The sequence below is a fragment of the Panthera onca genome, chromosome A1 (genome assembly GCF_046562875.1).
Source record: "Panthera onca isolate mPanOnc1 chromosome A1, mPanOnc1 haplotype 2, whole genome shotgun sequence".
In the NCBI taxonomy this organism is placed as follows: Eukaryota; Metazoa; Chordata; class Mammalia; order Carnivora; family Felidae; genus Panthera; species Panthera onca.
Genome location: NC_138339.1, coordinates 4,726,655 through 4,743,547, shown reverse-complemented (window position 1 = coordinate 4,743,547; position 16,893 = coordinate 4,726,655). Strand labels below are relative to the sequence as shown.

Below are 16,893 nucleotides of genomic sequence, written 5' to 3'. Positions count from 1 at the left end.
GATGCGCTGGGGATGAAGGAGAGACCGGTCTTTTCCGCCCCGTCCTCCCTTCCCGCCCTCTCTGTGTGCTACCCCAGGCGACACTGCAGGACCCTTCTGGTAACTGGGCGGAGCCCCATGTTCGGGGACCCGTGCACGTACTGTAGCCTGTGGGCATCCCGTGTGTGCCGAGGCATTTATGAATTTGCGAGTGCGTGTAGACGGGAGCGTTTAGTGTCCCAAAGGGATGCTAACGCGGTTGTCGGCGGATTTAATCAAAGGAAGCAGCTGGGGCCCCGGCAGAGAGCAGAACAAGAGATGGGCCTTTCGCGTAAACTGTCTTCTGACCTCTTTAAGTTCGAGATGGGAGTGGAAAGCCAAAGGCCCATCTTCAGAGTATATCCTGCCCCACGGTGAAGCCAGTGGTGTTGCAGGAGCAAATGGAGGCCGTCATTACTGTTATTAATAACCGTTTACTCACCGTGCACAGTGTGCAGCCAGGCTCTCCGCACAGAGCGTCGCGGCCTCCCCACGTAGAGAAGGCGGGCCACGCGGTATCGATCGGGACCGGGTTTTCTTCCTGCGTCTCGTGTTAAGCTTCAGCGGTCCTGTTGGTACAGATGTACAGCAAGCGAAATCAGAGAGCGTGCTTGGCGCTGTTATCTCACGTGCTCGTTTTCCACCTTGAAAAATGCAGACAGCACAGTGTGAATGGCATATGCCAGCCCCCAGCTTATTAAGTCCAGACACCTTCCCGGCAACCACAGGCGCTCTAAGTATACGTCCACGCTTCTGCTTATACGGAAGCACGTGTGGGTGGCTCAGTCAGTTAAGCGTCCGACTTCGGCTCAGGTCACAATCTCACGGGTCGTGACTTTGAGCCCCGCGAAGCGCTCCCTACTGTCGGCACAGAGCTCCCTTTGGATTCTCTGTCCCCACCCCCCCTCGCCCCGCTCGCGCTCTCTTTCTCTCTCTCAAAATAAACAAACTTCAAAAAATACAAACAGGATCATGTTATACACACTGTTCAGCCTCTCACTGTTTTTACTTACAGTATCTCTGGAGATGCCCTCCTGTCAGCATGTGTGGGGCCAGCTCAGGCTGGCACCAGAGCCTTGTCCCCCGGATGCGCTGTCCAGCACCCGCACTGTCTCCGTCGGGTGGTCCTTGGGCCCTTCTCTCTCAGCTCTAGCACAGATACCACAGGATGCACCTTTGTTCAGTACTGACGACATCGGAGGGTATCCCTTGAGATTAATTTCTTGGAGGGGAGTTGCACGTATATACATTTTCATAATTATTGCCAGATTGCTAGCCAGAGAGAGGCCCCGAGTAGGTCTCCCAGCGTGGAGCTCGGAAGCCCTGAGCCGGGACTGACCTCCGAGTTGCTGAGCACCAGTTCTCTGGACCCTCTGCACAGGCAGGCAGACCTCCAAAGCTCAAGGTTTTCTGGGTGTCCTTCCAGCGGTCGTGTATGTGTGCTGAGGTCATGTGCGTGCTCGCTCCCTTAATCCCCCAAATAGTCCGGAAAATCTCCCCGGGCTGGGACGTGTGGGTCCCGGGAGCACTGGAAGTGCTTGGGGAGGTGCAGGCCCCACAGCGATGGCCGTGTCCAGCCAAGGAAATCACAGATGTGTCCCCTTCTCGCCTTCCAGACACGGGCGTCCACGTTCATGCAGGAGGCCGGCTGGGGAGGAGGGATGCAGACCCCGAACAAGCCGGCCCCGACTCTTGTGTGGCTCGGAGGCCGTGGTTGGAACAAGGGGAAGGGTGGCTCTGTGTGCGCTTGGCTGGCTCATGCCAAGGTCAGTACGTCCGTTTCTGCTTTCAAATCGCTTCAGTGCACCCATGGTCAGAAACACAGTTTCCATCCCCTTCCAGGACCACGTACCCAAAGCCTCACAGAATCATACCTACTTTGGCCATACGTGTGAGCTTTGACCTACCCGATCCTCCCCCTCCCCTCCCTTCCCCTCCCCTCCTTTCTTTCTCCTTCTCTTCCCAGAAGCAATGGTGATTCACTAAACTGGGTTCACAGCCCATGGAGGGGCCCCTACCTGCCGAGGGAAAAGTATGCTCCCCCAGTGTTCTTGTGATGAGAGGCGCAGTGTTGATTCAAGCCACCCAAGGTTAAAAATGGCTGAATCTCACCGCTCTATTATCACTCCTCTGTCCTCACCCATGTCCGCCCCCGCCGTTTGGCCCTCCTCCGGCCAGCTGGCCGTGGCCGGGCGCCCTGCACGGGTCTGACGTGAAGGAGGCCCCGTGGGCCCAGAGTGACGCTCTCAGACCTGGTGGCTCCTTCCCCCACCTGTGTGACATCTGCAAGGGATGGGCTGTGGATCAGACGGTCACCCAGGGCACAGGTGAGAGGTCCGTGCGTGTGGAAGCCTTCTTCCCAGGAAGGGCGAGGAGGAGGAAGAGAAGGACACTGACACCGAAGGAAGGTTATTGTCACAACGGTTGTGTCCTCCCCACTTGGCCATGGAAGCGGATCCGGAGAAGCTGAGTCCCGGCCAAGGGCCCAGGCTGGCGGAACTGGCTGGGAGCTGGGCTGCCTTGCCCCAAGCTGGAGAGCCGGCTGCGGCTGTCCTTCCGTGGACAGCCCTTTTCCTCTGCAGCTGCTGGTGTGGCTCTGGCCGTGTAGTTAGTACGCGCCGGTCGGGCTGTGGACAGCCCAGGAACACGCCGTGCGCGTGGCCTTTCAGAGCGGCCTGCTGGCACCGCGGAGCCGGGAGAGGTCCATTTCTTTTGGGAGCAAAGCAGAGCCGATCTGTAACCACACACTTGGAAATGGGACACTGCCCTCTAAGGACACCTCAGTTGACCGGACGGCCGCCTGTCCCCGAAGATGTCCTCTGAGGTGGGCAGCCCACGACCGGCCTCCTGCAGCCCCTGTCCACTCCACCCTCTCGGCACATGGCTCCTACCCCTGGAGTGGCGGGGGGGGGGGTGGGGGGGTGGGTCATGGCAGATGGAGCCCTCGGGAACCGCTCGCTCAGACGGAGGAGGCTGAGGTCCAGTTGGGCTTTGCAAAAAGAGCTCTGGGATGGATGCTGGGATGTCGTCTCTCAAGACTGCTGTGAAGAGGTGAGCAATCCCAGCCGTAGGAGCGGAAGGTAAAGGAGTAGGACGGAGAGGGAGCAGGGAGAGGGACTGCTTCCGGTCCTGGGCCCGGCCCTCATGAGAGGCGAAACCCTGTGCTTACATCCCCAGGCTTTTGCGGGGCACGAGACGTGGAACGCCCTGCCACCGGACCAGCCACGAGCAAGCTTCTCAGCTCCCGTGTCTTCCTCGAGGGCCGTTAATGATACGGATCTGAGATACTTTGAGGTTCCCCTCTCAGTCGCTGCAGCTTGAACTACGTACGTCTTACCCGAAGCTCCTCTCAGTTCTCGAAACATCTGTTTGGTTTCAGCTGAAGACCAAATGTTGGAATTGTCCTTTTTCTTGATTTCTAGTGTCAGTGACCCCAGTGTGGCTCACTCCTCCCCCGTTTTCTTCCACCCACGCACCGTCTCACTGTGCCCTGGCTGCTGTCTTCCCAGCCAGGGCTAAAATGTTACAGATGGTCACCGTTGCCGGGGTCCCGCAAAGCCGTGATGCCTTCTAAACTCCGTATCTCTGATGGGCCGGGGTCCCTTTAGTTTTGAAGGAATCCATTCTCAAAACTTTGGAGATGGAAAGTTACTGGTACCTAGAGCTGGAAGAAGCCTGGGCCTTCAGGTGGTAGGTACCACGACTGCTTTTGCCGAGAACCCTCCGCAGAGGAGCGTCAGTGTCCCCAGGGCCTCTTTGTGAGCGCCAAGGGAAGAACTTGGTCCGTCCCCAGGCCACCCCCTCCTTCCACCTCTGAACGCTGGATTGTCAGAAAGTTCTCTTATGTGGTGACCAAGTGTGTTTGCCTGCAGCTTTCCTCTGGTGGTTTCAGTTTTGCTCTCCCTGGAACAAGATAGCCGTATGTCTACTGACATTTCCAATATAATGTATTTTGGGGTCTTCTCGGTAACTTTCCATTTGAGTGAACTTCTGTCTATCTATCCATCCATCCATCCATCCGTCTTTTATTTATCTACCCATCCATCCATCCATTCATCTGTTATCTATCATATGTCTATTTATCTATCTATCTATCCGTCCATTATCCATCCATTCATCCATCCATCCATCTGTCCATCTGTTATCTATCATCTATCAATTATCTATCAATCATCTATTATATATCGATAGGCTATCTATCATCTATCAATTGTCTATCATCTATCTATCTGTCCATTATTCATCCATCCATTCATCTATCCATCCATCTGTCCATCTGTTATCTATCGTCTATCAATTATCTATCAATCATCTATTATATATCGATGGGCTATCTATCATCTATCAATTGTTTACCCATCCATTATCCATCCATCCATTCATCCATCCATTTGTCCATCTGTTATCTATCACCTATCAATCATCTATCAATCATCTATTATATATCGATGGGCTATCTATCATCTATCAATCGTCTATCATCTCTCTCTCTCTCTCTCTCTCTCTCTCTCTGTCTGTCTGGTTGATACACCCTAAGATGACTCTCAATGAGTCACACTCGTGTATAATCCCCTCTCCCTTGAGTGCAGGTGGAACCTGTGAGTCCTAACCAATAGAGTGTAACCAAGGAGAGGACATGTGCCTTCCCAGACCACATAACATCATCTAACACGCCGTCTTAGCAGACTGGTGTGAAAGACATTCTTTCTTCCACTGGCCTTGACGATGCAGAGGGCCATGTTGTGACCTGCCTGTAGAACCGAGGTGGCCTCCAGTGACAGCCTGTAGGAGTCATAATGCTCAAGGAGATGGATTCTGGAGCTGGAGCTCTTAGCCAGTGTGTTCATAAACACAATGTGTTACGAGGTAGGACACCTGAATTATGACCGTTGTTTATCTCACTTGTCCGAGAGTCTGACACCGCGCTGCACAGACTTTAGCAGCAGACCATTCATGAGCTCATGCGGCAGGCGAGGAGCTGTGAATTTCTTCCCTTCGTGGGTGGGATGGAGCCCCCCCTGCACGCAAGGACTGTTTCTTGATAAAGAAGAGGCTGGGAGGAGACTCCGGAAGACCTCCCTGCCCTTCCTCTGTTGTGCTCCCTGGTGCGGGAGCCTGGTCCCTGCACCCTGCATCGCTCCAGACCCCTTGCTGGTGGATCGAGCTAGTGCTGCTTGTGGTGGATGAACGTCCACATCCCAACCCCCAGAACCTGGGAATGCTATCCTGTACGGCAAAGGGGACTTGGCAGCTGGGATTAGGTTAAGCATCATGAGATGGGGAGGCTGTCTGGATGATCCAGGTGGGCCCAAAGTAACAATAAGTGTCCTTATGGGGGAACGACAGGCAGGAGATCAGAAGCGGAAGTGGGAAAGTCACAACGGAGGTAAGAGGTTGGGGTGATGTGAGGGAGGGGCCACACACCAGACGATGTGGGTGGCCCCAGAAGCAGAAAAGACAGGAAAGGGATTCTCCCCTGGCACCTGCGGAAGGAACCCCCGGCGACTCCTTGACTTTAGCCCAGTGAGACCGATTTCAAAATTCTGGTCTCCAGCACTGTAAGAAAATACATTTGTGTTGTTTTCAGCGTGTGGTGATTTCTTACTGCAGCCACAGGAAACATGCAGCTGCCCTTTCTGCAAGAGGAATACCTCTCTTGCCTACCGCCACGGGGCTGATGGGGACCCTGTGTGGACGGAGCTCTCTCATCCGTGTTGGGCTGGGCCATGTGACTTGCGTCGTCCCATGAAGTGTGGGCCCTTCCAGGGCCCGGCACAGCCTCCTTGGTGGTCCTTGACCCGCCCTGACCCCCCTTGTCTGCCATGAGGACAGCACACCTGCTCTTCAGCCCAGACCCAGGTGTGATGGGCACTGGAGCAGAGTGAGAAACAGGCCTTCCTTGTGAGCCACCGAGGTGGTTTGTCCCTGTGCACAGCCAGGCTCCTGGCCTGGGTCGGCCCGTGGGCGGCATTGGAAGGAGGGTTGCAGCAGCCAGGGTGTCTTTGCTGCTTGTCAACCCCAGCAGGTGTCCCAGGACCCTCTCCCCTCCCTTCAGCCCCAACAGGTATCCCTGGACCCCCTCCCCTCTCCCCTCCCTTCAGCCCCAGCAGGTGTCCCAGGACCCTCTCCCCTCCCTTCAGCCCCAGCAGGTGTCCCAGGACCCTCTCCCTTCTCTCCTCTCTTCAACCCCAGAGTTGTCCCTGGACCCTCTCTCTTCTCTTCAGCCCCAGCAGGTGTCCTTGGACCCTCTCCCCTCCCTTCAGCCCCAACAGGTATCCCTGGACCCTCTCCCTGCTCCCCTCTCTTCAAGCCTAGAGTTGTCCCTGGACTCTCTCTCCTCTCTTCAGCCCCAGGAGGTGTCCCCGGACCCTCTCCCCTCTATTCAGCCCCAGAGCTGTCCCAGGACGCTCTCCTCTCCCTTCAGCCCCAGCAGGTGTCCCAGGACCCTCTCCCCTCCCTTCAGCCCCAACAGGTATCCCTGGACCCCCTCCCCTCTCCCCTCCCTTCAGCCCCAGCAGGTGTCCCAGGACCCTCTCCCCTCCCTTCAGCCCCAGCAGGTGTCCCAGGACCCTCTCCCTTCTCTCCTCTCTTCAACCCCAGAGTTGTCCCTGGACCCTCTCTCTTCTCTTCAGCCCCAGCAGGTGTCCTTGGACCCTCTCCCCTCCCTTCAGCCCCAACAGGTATCCCTGGACCCTCTCCCTGCTCCCCTCTCTTCAAGCCTAGAGTTGTCCCTGGACTCTCTCTCCTCTCTTCAGCCCCAGGAGGTGTCCCCGGACCCTCTCCCCTCTATTCAGCCCCAGAGCTGTCCCAGGACCCTCTCCTCTCCCTTCAGCCCCAGCAGGTGTCCCAGGACCCTCTCCTCTCCTTTCAGCCCCAACAGGTGTCCCAGGACCCTCTCCCCTCCCTTCAGCCCCAGCAGGTGTCCCAGGACCCTCTCCCCTCCCTTCAGCCCCAGCAGGTGTCCCAGGACCCTCTCCCCTCCCTTCAGCCCCAGGTGGTGTCCCTGGACCCTCTCCCCTCCCTTCAGCCCCAACAGGTATCCCTGCACCCTCTCCCCTCACCCTTCTCTTCAGCCCCAGCAGGTGTCCCAGGACCCTCTCCCCTCCCTTCAGCCCCAGCAGGTGTCCCAGGACCCTCTCCCCTCCCTTCAGCCCCAGGAGGTGTCCCTGGACCCTCTCCCCTCCCTTCAGCCCCAACAGGTATCCCTGGACCCTCTCCCCTCCCTTCAGCCCCAGCAGGTGTCCCAGAACCAGGACCCTCTCCCCTCCCTTCAGCCCCAGGAGGTGTCCCTGGACCCTCTCCCCTCTCCCCTCCCTTCAGCCCCAGCAGGTGTCCCTGGACCCTCTCCTCTCTCTTCAGCCCCAGGAGGTATTTCTGGCAGCTGCTATGTGCTGGCTGTGGTTCCAGCTTTTGCCTTGTGGCCCCTCCTGAGGACCCAGCTCCTGCAGGGGACCTGGCCTCTGGGCTCCACTAACCTCTGCCTCTCTCTGGTAGTCCTCCCATCCCGGGGGAGAGTTCTCCTGCTTTAGCCAATCCTTGGGTTGCCTCATGGTTTGGTTTTCTATCTCTTTTAACATCTTTGTAACCAGTTTCCCATATTAAATGTTGTCTATTGAACTGTCTGGTACGGTCCTTGTTTTTCTGGCTACGTAGAGCTGGAATAGCTGGAGAGTGAATTAGGAGAAAGACGACAGCTGTTGGCAAAGGAAACAGAACACGACATGCGGACGTGTTTTGGCGGTAGTAGGGAATATAAGAGATGCACGGACCCTTCCCCCTACGAAGTGCAATTTACAGATGCTTCATTCTTGCAGATGATGCTGAAACCCCTACTCTCTTTCTCAGGCAGACACATTCACGCACATGCACACGTGTGCGCGCATCTGTCTGTGGGGCCCCCAGCTGCACGTCCTTGGGGACGGGTAAAGCTTCCTGGGAAGCTGTGATCTAGAGGTTCTGGATGGAAGCATACGGGAAGAGAAAACACTGCATGTTTGCAAAAAATGGCAGCGATGATTCCCCTCCCTGTCTGCAGTGTGACGTCCGCTCTCTTCTGTCAGGAGGTACCGTCTGTTTTTCTCCTGCTTGAATCTGGGCCGATCTCACGACTTGCTCTGACCGACAGTCGGTAACGGACGTGGTGCCGTGTCAGTGCCAAGTGCGGGCTTCACGGGGCCGTGTGTGCTTCTGCGGTCTCCTGAGAACCCTGCCCGGCTGCCGTCGTGGGCAGGTCAGGGCTGGTGTGCAGGAGGATCAGAACCTCGTGGTGTAGACTGACCTACCCAGCGGAGGCCCCCTGGACCGGCCAGTCCCCAGCTGACCCGGAAGCCGAGCTCAGGTCCGTGAGAGAGCCCCGCTGAGCCCAGAGCTGCCCGCCGAGTCCAGGCCAGATGTCACTGAGGAGGAAGACTTGTAGAGCTGGCCCGGGGTCCCCGTGAGCACAAACACGGCACAGTACTCGGAGAGGAAGTTAAAAGCATAATCGTGTGCAGCCTGAGCCTGGTTCTGTGGACCTTTCCAGGTCTACTGGTGAGAGGCTCTGGGAGGAACAGCAGGCCCACAGATGGACCGGGATTTCAGCGCGCAGGGCCATTGCAGCTGGGTGAGAGGGGGGGCCCGCTGCTGCTCAGTGTCCTGGGACCCTTTCACCAAAGCCTCTCTTCACAGCAGAGAAGGAGTCCGGCCTGGATTCCTGGTCTGGAAGCAGGGATAGAAGATCTGCCTCAGGGGGCACCGGGGTGACTCAGTCCGTTAAGCCTCCGACTCTTGGTTTTGGCTCAGGTCTTGGTCTCGAGGTTTCTTGAGCTGATAGCCTGGAACCTGCTTGGGATTCTCTCTCCCCTCCTCTCCTCTCCTCCCCTCCCCTCCCCTCCCCTCCCCTCCTCTCTCTCTCTCTCAAAATAAATAAGCGAATTAAAAAAAAGACCTTCCACAGAACATTTTTTGAAAAATCATCACTCGTCTCACTTAAAGAATAATGAGTACTGTCTAGTTTAATAGGCTTGCATTTGCTCTAAATAAAAGAAGTTAAAATTTGTCTGCCTTGAGCAACATTGTTGGCACAGAAAGTGTTCCTTGTTTTACCCTGGTGCTTTTTGTCCCTTTGGTGTGCTCGTGGCCCCTGGTTGAAAAGCATGGTGGTGGGGTGGGCTGGGGAGGGTGTAGAATCGTGGGACAATTGGCTCCTAGGGTTTTAAACCCAGTTACCAGTTGGTTCTTGGACCCAGATCTGCATTTTCAGCAATGCCTGAGGGCCAAGTAGGCAAAGTGCCATTAATAGGTGCTTAATATGCACTAATTAGTACCCCTCTGCTGGGGAGAAAAGAAGTTTGCTAGAAGATGAAACGAACAAGGTACGTGTGAAACAAGGAACTCACGTCTAAGCGACTGTCCCGCATGGCTCTCCATGCAACGCGGGTCGTCTCTTCCGAGGGGAGCCCTTTGGAGGGAACGCTGGTCACATGTTCCTCCTGCTTCTGCTCCGGGGTCTTGTCACGGCCCGCCCTCCTTGCTTCTCCGCAGTCTCTGCCTTGGAGCACACGCCATTCCGATCCTGGCGGGTTCTTGTTCCCCTAGTGGTGAGTCGGCCTGGGACCAACATACCAGTTGCAGAAGCTTTCCAGTTTTTAATTGTGGATTTCAGAATTTCGGGATTGTTGGCTACTGTGTTTCTATTGCTCTCATTACTTGTTGATGATGCTGGCTTCTGCACAGAGCTGTGCAGTTGTCAGAGCGGGGGACTCTCGGTGATGATGAGGCCACAGAAGCCCTTCTTTCCTTGCCCTTCCAGGAACCCACTGGAAGAGCATAGGCTTGGAGAAGAGAAGAGGAACCCATGGGACACCAGCCAGGGGTAGGGAAGGTGCTGAGGGGCCGTGGGTTCCTCCTGACCCCCCCCCCCTCCCCCCGGGTCCAGGGCACAGTGGGAGCCCAGACTCACTGGACACCGGTGCAGGCTTGTCCCACACCACGGGTCACTGTTGATGGTGCTGTCCCTGCACCGAGGGTGATGCTGTAGGTCTTGAAGAGAAGAGGTAGGGACTACGCTTCCCAGAGACACCTCACAACACCTTCTGTAGCCAGAGACACCCTGGGACACGATGGCACGGGCTGGAAAGTCTTCCTGGCATGATCGACGGCCAGTTTATAAGCACTTGCGCGCAAATGTGTTTACGGAGCCGGGTATCCCTGCCGTGACAGCCCTCTGGTATTTACCAACTGGTGCCCTTACACAATTCGTATAAAATAATGCGTGGACGGGACAAGAACAACTGTGAGCACCACGGCGCCTCTTTATCAGAAAGTTTCCAATCCTGTCTCTCCGACTTCCTCTCCCCTGCCCTCTACCCAGGGCGCTGCCATTATTGTAGGGTTCCGGCCATAACGAGAAAATTCTTTCATTTAGAGATGAATTTTCAGGCCCCAAGATTATTGCTCTTACGGTACAACTATTGCTTTTGGGAGTGGCTGGCGAGTAATATTGTCAGATTTATTCTGAAACCAGAAATGAAGGTCAATTAAATGAACCTTATTATTAAAGAGTTCACTAATTATGCAGCGTTGCACGTTCATTAGCTGCCCCCTTTGACAAAGGTAATAATGATTTTGAAGCTACATACAGAGAGAGGCGGTATCCCATATATAATTGCATATGCATGAGGGAAAAAAAATCATTGATTTTCTTAGCGCCTTTAACCCGTTAGACGAGTGTGTGCCGACTTCAGGTGAGTGATGCCAGACTGGCACGTTCCCTTGGATGCTATTCTTTTCTCATGTGTTGACACATATGTTCACTACTTCCTGTCCCTCGTAACCTCTTGTACGTTAATGGCCGATTGATAATATGGCCCCCAAATATGAGTGCAAGGAGAGGTGAGAGCCGGCCAGGGTTTTCGCCTCCAGTCAGCCTCTGCCTCAGGAAGCCTGATGGTGCCAGGGCACCTCTGTCGCGTCTCAGAGCCAGCGTGCACGGTTCCCTGACCTGCCAGCGGGGACGGCCAGGCCCGTCCCCTCCTTCCAGGGGGCGAGGAGTGGTGTCCAGTGTGGGACACGCGTGGGGCACCAAGGTGAGGCTGAGCTTCTGGTGCGGGGCCCTTAAAGCCACGTCTGCCGCCTCCTTCTCTGCGGGTGACGGTGCCGTGTGGCTTCTCGCGGGGACAAGCACTTCTGGAGATAAAGGCGGGGCTGGAAAGGTGCATCCTTGACTCAGGGCCCTGGGGGCCCTTCTGCTGGCCACCCACCCACCTTCTCTTGCCTCAGCTGTTGGAAACTACATTAAAAGCTAGAGCGGGGTTCAGGTTCTGGGCGGTAGGTGTGGCAGTGGCTCTCCTGGGCCTTGGAGAGCCCCTCCGAGCCTCTGCTCCTTCTCTGGAAGGCGTCTGTGAACTAGCGATGGGAAGGTCAAGAGGTTGCCGCTGAAGGTCACGGAGAAGGGGAGTCTGGCCACTGTGAAGTTACCAGATCAGTCAGTGGGGAAGTGGGGTTCAGAGCGGTGTAAGTGGAAGTCACTTGAGATTTCTCCCCCAAAGCCCTCCTTTCATAGATCAGAAGGCTGGCTTGGGAGGCACAGAGTGGGGCCTGGAATCCGGGCCTTGGGGTCCCAGGCTGGCTTCCTACCACCCCTGTGGGTCGGCCTCTTCCGTGGGAGACAGAAGCTGGCTCCTCAGTCAGGGTCAAACAGCCACCCCCAGGCTCCTGTCGTTGGGTTCGGGGTAGGGGGGCAGTGGCGGTTTCCATGACCCTAAGGAAGTAGCAGCAGGTGGAACGTTACCTGTCCTGTGAGGACACAGAGGGGGCCTGCGCCCCGCTGGCGGCTGGAAGCCCCGAAGCCATGTGAAGCTGGGTTCCTGCTCTGGGGGCCCCTCTCTGGGACCACAGCCCTGCGTTGTTGTCCCCCAGGCTTGCCGCCAGGCGCAGCCCTCTTCTGCCTCTGCCTCCTGCGGCCTGCCAAGCAGCCGGTCTGTTAGGAGTTGAATCTGTCCCCCAAAAGTAGTGTGGAAGTCCTAGAGCCTGGCGAATGTGACCTTATTTGGAAAGAAGGTCTTTGCCGACATCATCAAGTTATGGTGATGAGGTAGGAGACTAGGCTGGTGCTCATCCCACAGGTGGTGTCCCCATAAGAAGAGGAATCCCAGGGTGGGCAAGCAGGGAGGGAAGGCCATGTGACGTCACGCAGGGAGACTGCCACGTGGCGGCAGAGGCAAGGACTGGAACACCGGGAACCTGGGCAAGCACCAGGGCCGCGAGGAGGGCGCGGATCAGACACTCCCCTGGAGCCCACAGAGGGAGCAAGGTCCTGCCACCACCCTGAGGACCCTGGCCTCCAGCCGCCCGGCCCCAGGGACGAGTGCGGGTTGTGAGCCTGCTCTGTCACCCCAGGCCCCCTTTGTCCCCGTGTCCCAGATCTCCCGTGCCACCCAGTCTGCAGGGCCACTCCGGTTCCATGTCACAAGCAGCTTGCACACACCTGCCGGCGCTGGGACGCCCGCAGCTGCCTTCTCGCCCTTGGCAGAGTTCCTGCCTCCACCCTGACAGCAGAGGGAGCTGAGTCCTGCTGTCCCCACCCATCTGCCCGCGGCAGAGGTGTCTGAACCCCGGTCACGGGGGCACTGCTCCTGGAGCGGCCCCCAGGTGGCCTCCAGGGCCCAAGGCTCTCAGTGAGCCTTTGTGCTAGGCGTCTGGTTAGCCATGCTCCGTGACCACAGGCCGGGAGAACTGGGGGGAAGGTTCAGTCTGCATGAGCTTTGCTCATCTTGGGAAGCTGTATTTTTGATGAGTTTCATAAAAGTAAATCAGTGACCTTTATGTTTAAGACTTTTTTTTTTTTTTTTTTTTTTTTGAATGACGCTGGTTATAAGTTCAGGGAGAAATAAATTGGTGTTACACATTTGTGCTTATGAGAGAAGCTTTTACTAAAAACTGCTAAAGGCAGTCCCCCCAGCATCCTGTCACTAACTAAAAAGCCTATTGAAATAGTATTGAAAGTCAAGTTGAGAAGCTTAGGAATGCAAAGAAATAAACTTCATTGTAGTAGTCAGATCTCCATTAGAAACAGATCAGTTGCAATGAAAGCCACTGAAAATGAAGTAACATCTATTCTACATTATCTCAGTTACAGTGCAGGGGTTCATATTCTGGGAAGACAAACCACTCAGCATGCGTTCTGAGACGACTTCTCTAGCTCACGGGGGAGGGGGGGTGTGGGGGTGGAGGTGGGGGGGCGGGGGAGGGGGGGGAAGGGGAGTGGGGGGGGCGCGCACTAGATGCAGGGAAGTGAGCGGATTATATTCCCCAGATGTTAGGGGCTGTTATTCTCGGTCTAATTTCTGTATTTTCTGGAACCTGTTTTTCCAGAATCTGAACAGAGTTAGCAATGTGAGCTGGGGGGCCTGTCTTCTGACGGCGTAGGAGAAGCCCGAGAATTGGTTCACGTGTTCACACATTCACTCATTGGCAAGCGATGATAACAAACACGTTGGCGATGCGTGGCCAGCCGCGACCAAGGACCTGGTTCCACCCCTGGAATTGCTCAGCATGATCAGAAGCTAAGAGACACATTCAGAAACAGTTCTTCTTCAGCCACGGTGCACGGGTCCTGATGTCACTACAAGTTGGGGTGGTCAAACCAAAAGCTGGTGTCCAGTGGGGACAGAGCCTCTTGCTGGGTGCCGATCGAACCAGACCAGACTGAGACGAGAATCTAACAAGGAAAGTCACTGTGATGCCCATTTTTACAAACAGGAGATTGAGGCCCAGAGAGGCTAAGGGTGAGGTGAGTGACCCTGGACTCTGGCCAGGCACAAGCCCCGCTCTCCAAGAGTTCGGTGGGAACACAAAGGCAGGAGGACACAGAGTGGTGGAGGAAAAGAAGGTTAGAAGAATTTTGTGCAGCATTTTGTGGTATGACATCAGAACTGCCACCCAATTTATTGAAACCGAATTGTACAATGCAAAGATAAAGGCTATAGAAAACAACAGTTCCATTTCACAGATGGGAAAGTGAGGTTATTGTTAGTTTTAGGTTCTGTTTAGTTGGAAGGTTTATTATGGAGTATCTCTCCATCTACCCATTCATATACTCACCTTCCTATCCATCCATCCACCCTTCCATCCACCATCCTGCCTATCCATCCATCCATCCATCCATCCATCCATCCTTCCTTCCTTCCTTCCTTCCATCCATCCACCTATCCATTCAGCCATTGTCCCATCCATCCATCCATCCATCCATCCATCCATCCATCCATCCTTCCATCCATCCACCTATCTATTCAGCCATTGTCCCATCCATCCATCCATCCATCCATCCATCCATCCATCCATCCATCCTTCCATCCATCCACCTATCTATTCAGCCATTGTCCCATCCATCCATCCATCCATCCATCCATCCATCCATCCATCCTTCCATCCATCCACCTATCCATTCAGCCATTGTCCCATCCATCCATCCATCCATCCATCCATCCATCCATCCATCCTTCCATCCATCCACCTATCCATTCAGCCATTGTCCCATCCATCCTGGTTTCAGTATTTTGCATGGGTGACAGACGCTGGCAGACAGGCGGGTTTCATATAGAACCTGGGGTTCTCCTTCAGTTGCCACATCTGCCATCCCCAGAACCAGTCTCTGTAAGGTGACAAAGCCTCTCTCCTGGCTCCCCAGGCCTTAGCACCCCCTCTCCTCTTTCTCAATTCCCTCAAGGGCATCCATTTCCTATAAGTGTCTTCCTTCCAACTCCCCAAGCCACATCCGGTCGCTCTCCTCCATTGGCCTCTGGGGCTCCTACTTGTGGGCCATGTGAGGCCCTGTGCTCAGCAGATCCCAGGGCATTCTTATTCCTCTGTCAGAACCAGCTGTAGGGACTGTAAGGCCATCTGTGTGCCCTGCCTCTCTCTCGGGTAGCATGCCAGTCAGGGCGTCTGGTTTCTTCATTCTTGCCATGTCTTTCTTGTTTGTGACTTCTTGATGTTCCTAGGCTCTGGTGCCAGGTTCTACCCCTGGACAGTGTGGCTCTTTGTGTCTATTTCATGGACAGTGGAGTAGATGTGGTATCATCACAGCCTTCTCCTACTCAGCGCCTGGAACCACGGTCACCTTCTAGCCTCTAGGATCTGAGCATGATAGGATCTGAGCATGATGCTCTTGGGGCCTTTGAAAATGATTTGCAGATTTCAACTCCTTTAATCCTCAGATTAAACTCACTCTGGAGTGAGTGTTTGCATCCTCCCGAAATTTGTAAGTTGGGACCCTGTCCCCAGTGTGATGGTTTTTGGAAGTGAGGATTTGGGGAGGAAGTAACAATCAGATTGGGTCATGAGGGTGGAGCCCCCATGATGGGATTAGAGCCCCCGTAAGGAGCTGGAGGGATCAGAGCTTTCTTTCTCAGCCAGGATACAGCCAGAGGCAGCCTTCTGCAGGCCAGGAAGTAGGTGCTCAGCAGACACCATATCTACAGGCTTCTTGACCTTGGACTGAGCCTTCAGAAGTGTGACAAATAAAGCTTGCTGTTTAAGCCCCCCAGTCTATGGTAGTTTGTTCCACCAGACCAGACTGAGACGAGAATCTAACAAGGAAAGTCACTGTGATACCCATTTTTACAAACAGGAGATTGAGGCCCAGAGAGGCTAAGTAACTTACCCAAACTACCCAGCTGGTAAGTGATAGAGCCCAGTCCAACCTGGTTTCAAACCACCAGGCATCTGATGCCCTTCGATGGCTCCCTTTCTTCCCAGAGGACGCCCCAGCCCAGGTGGCATTTTCCATCTCTGGAGCTCTGCCGCTGTCATTCTCATGCCCTCTCTTCTCCCCGCCTCTCCCCCATGCAGCACTATGCCATGCCCCCAGCCCCTCTGGGCATGACGCCTTACCTCGTCTTGCGAGCTACCTTCTCCTAAGACCATGTATGGAACAGGTTCTGAGCTTAGAAAGGCAGGGCGCTTGGATGTGGTCATTTATAATTTGTGTTCACAATTCCTCAGTCTACCAATCACAGTGCTCTGTAGATGGGAATAGTTCAGTATGCGTGGATTGTCTGGGGGAAAAGCTTGCTTCCTGCTGACTGCGCCAGAGGAGGGGTGAAGGCATAGTTACATGAGCAAAATGAAGTGGAAAATGAAGGCAATTATATAGATAATTCAAAAAGAAAAAAAAAAAGATATTTTGGGGGGAAGGAGGGGGGCTTAATTATGTGGATTTATCAGATGTGAGTTAAAAAATGTGTAATTACCCACACAATGGGCTGAGTGTTCCATTTCACTTTGAGTGGGTCAGAGGGAGGCTGAGTCTTTGTGTGTGGGACTCGGCTCGGAGGCGAACTCATCGTCAGGTCCTGGGAAGCCCAAGTAGCTTCTCTGGGCTCTGGTTTTCCTCTGTGACAGAGCTGGACCCAGCGATTAGCACAGCTGGTCTGAGTTACATCGTCTCCTCCTGTTAAATGTCCGTCTTAGTCCCTAATCCTCTGCGCCCGACACTTGGGCATTCGTCGTATACCCTGTTTACTCTAATGGATTCTTAGGAGTTTTGTCTCTGTGATGAGGTTACAAAATCTATTAAGCCCATCTCCTTCTGCAGAGCCTCTGATATAGTGGATCTGAGTTTGGCCCCAGAAGCAGTATTTCATGGAGGGCCTCAGGTGATTCAGTGGGGGTCCTGAGCCTTTGCGGTGGTTACAAATACACCTCTGCCGTGGGCTGTGGACACCTGGCTTTTCATCTTACCAAGGCAGTGATAGCTCGTCATTGACAACGATGAAGTTGACTCATCCCAACATCTTCCTCCAGGCCCAGGGACCTTGGCGATGGCCACAAAGGAAGCAGTATGGTGATCAGGTCTTCCTGTAAGACAGCTCTTTGAGTTGGTCCATGCCCTAA

The 16,893-nt window shown here is 54.8% G+C and overlaps 1 protein-coding gene across 3 annotated transcripts in view; it reads left to right on the top strand.

Annotated features, from left to right (window-relative positions):
* MED10 (mediator complex subunit 10) overlaps window positions 1-16,893 on the top strand; it is a 179,778-nt gene that overhangs the window by 13,955 nt on the left and 148,930 nt on the right. Inside the window, exon 4 of one of the 3 annotated variants that reach the window (XM_078444249.2) lies at window positions 9,809-9,844. The exons of the other annotated variants lie outside the window; for them this stretch is intronic. Coding sequence (XP_078300375.2) covers window positions 9,809-9,829 — 21 coding nt within the window. The 3' untranslated portion in view covers window positions 9,830-9,844. Of the gene's footprint in view, window positions 1-9,808; window positions 9,845-16,893 lie in introns of those variants that run through there. 3 annotated transcript variants of the gene reach the window in all.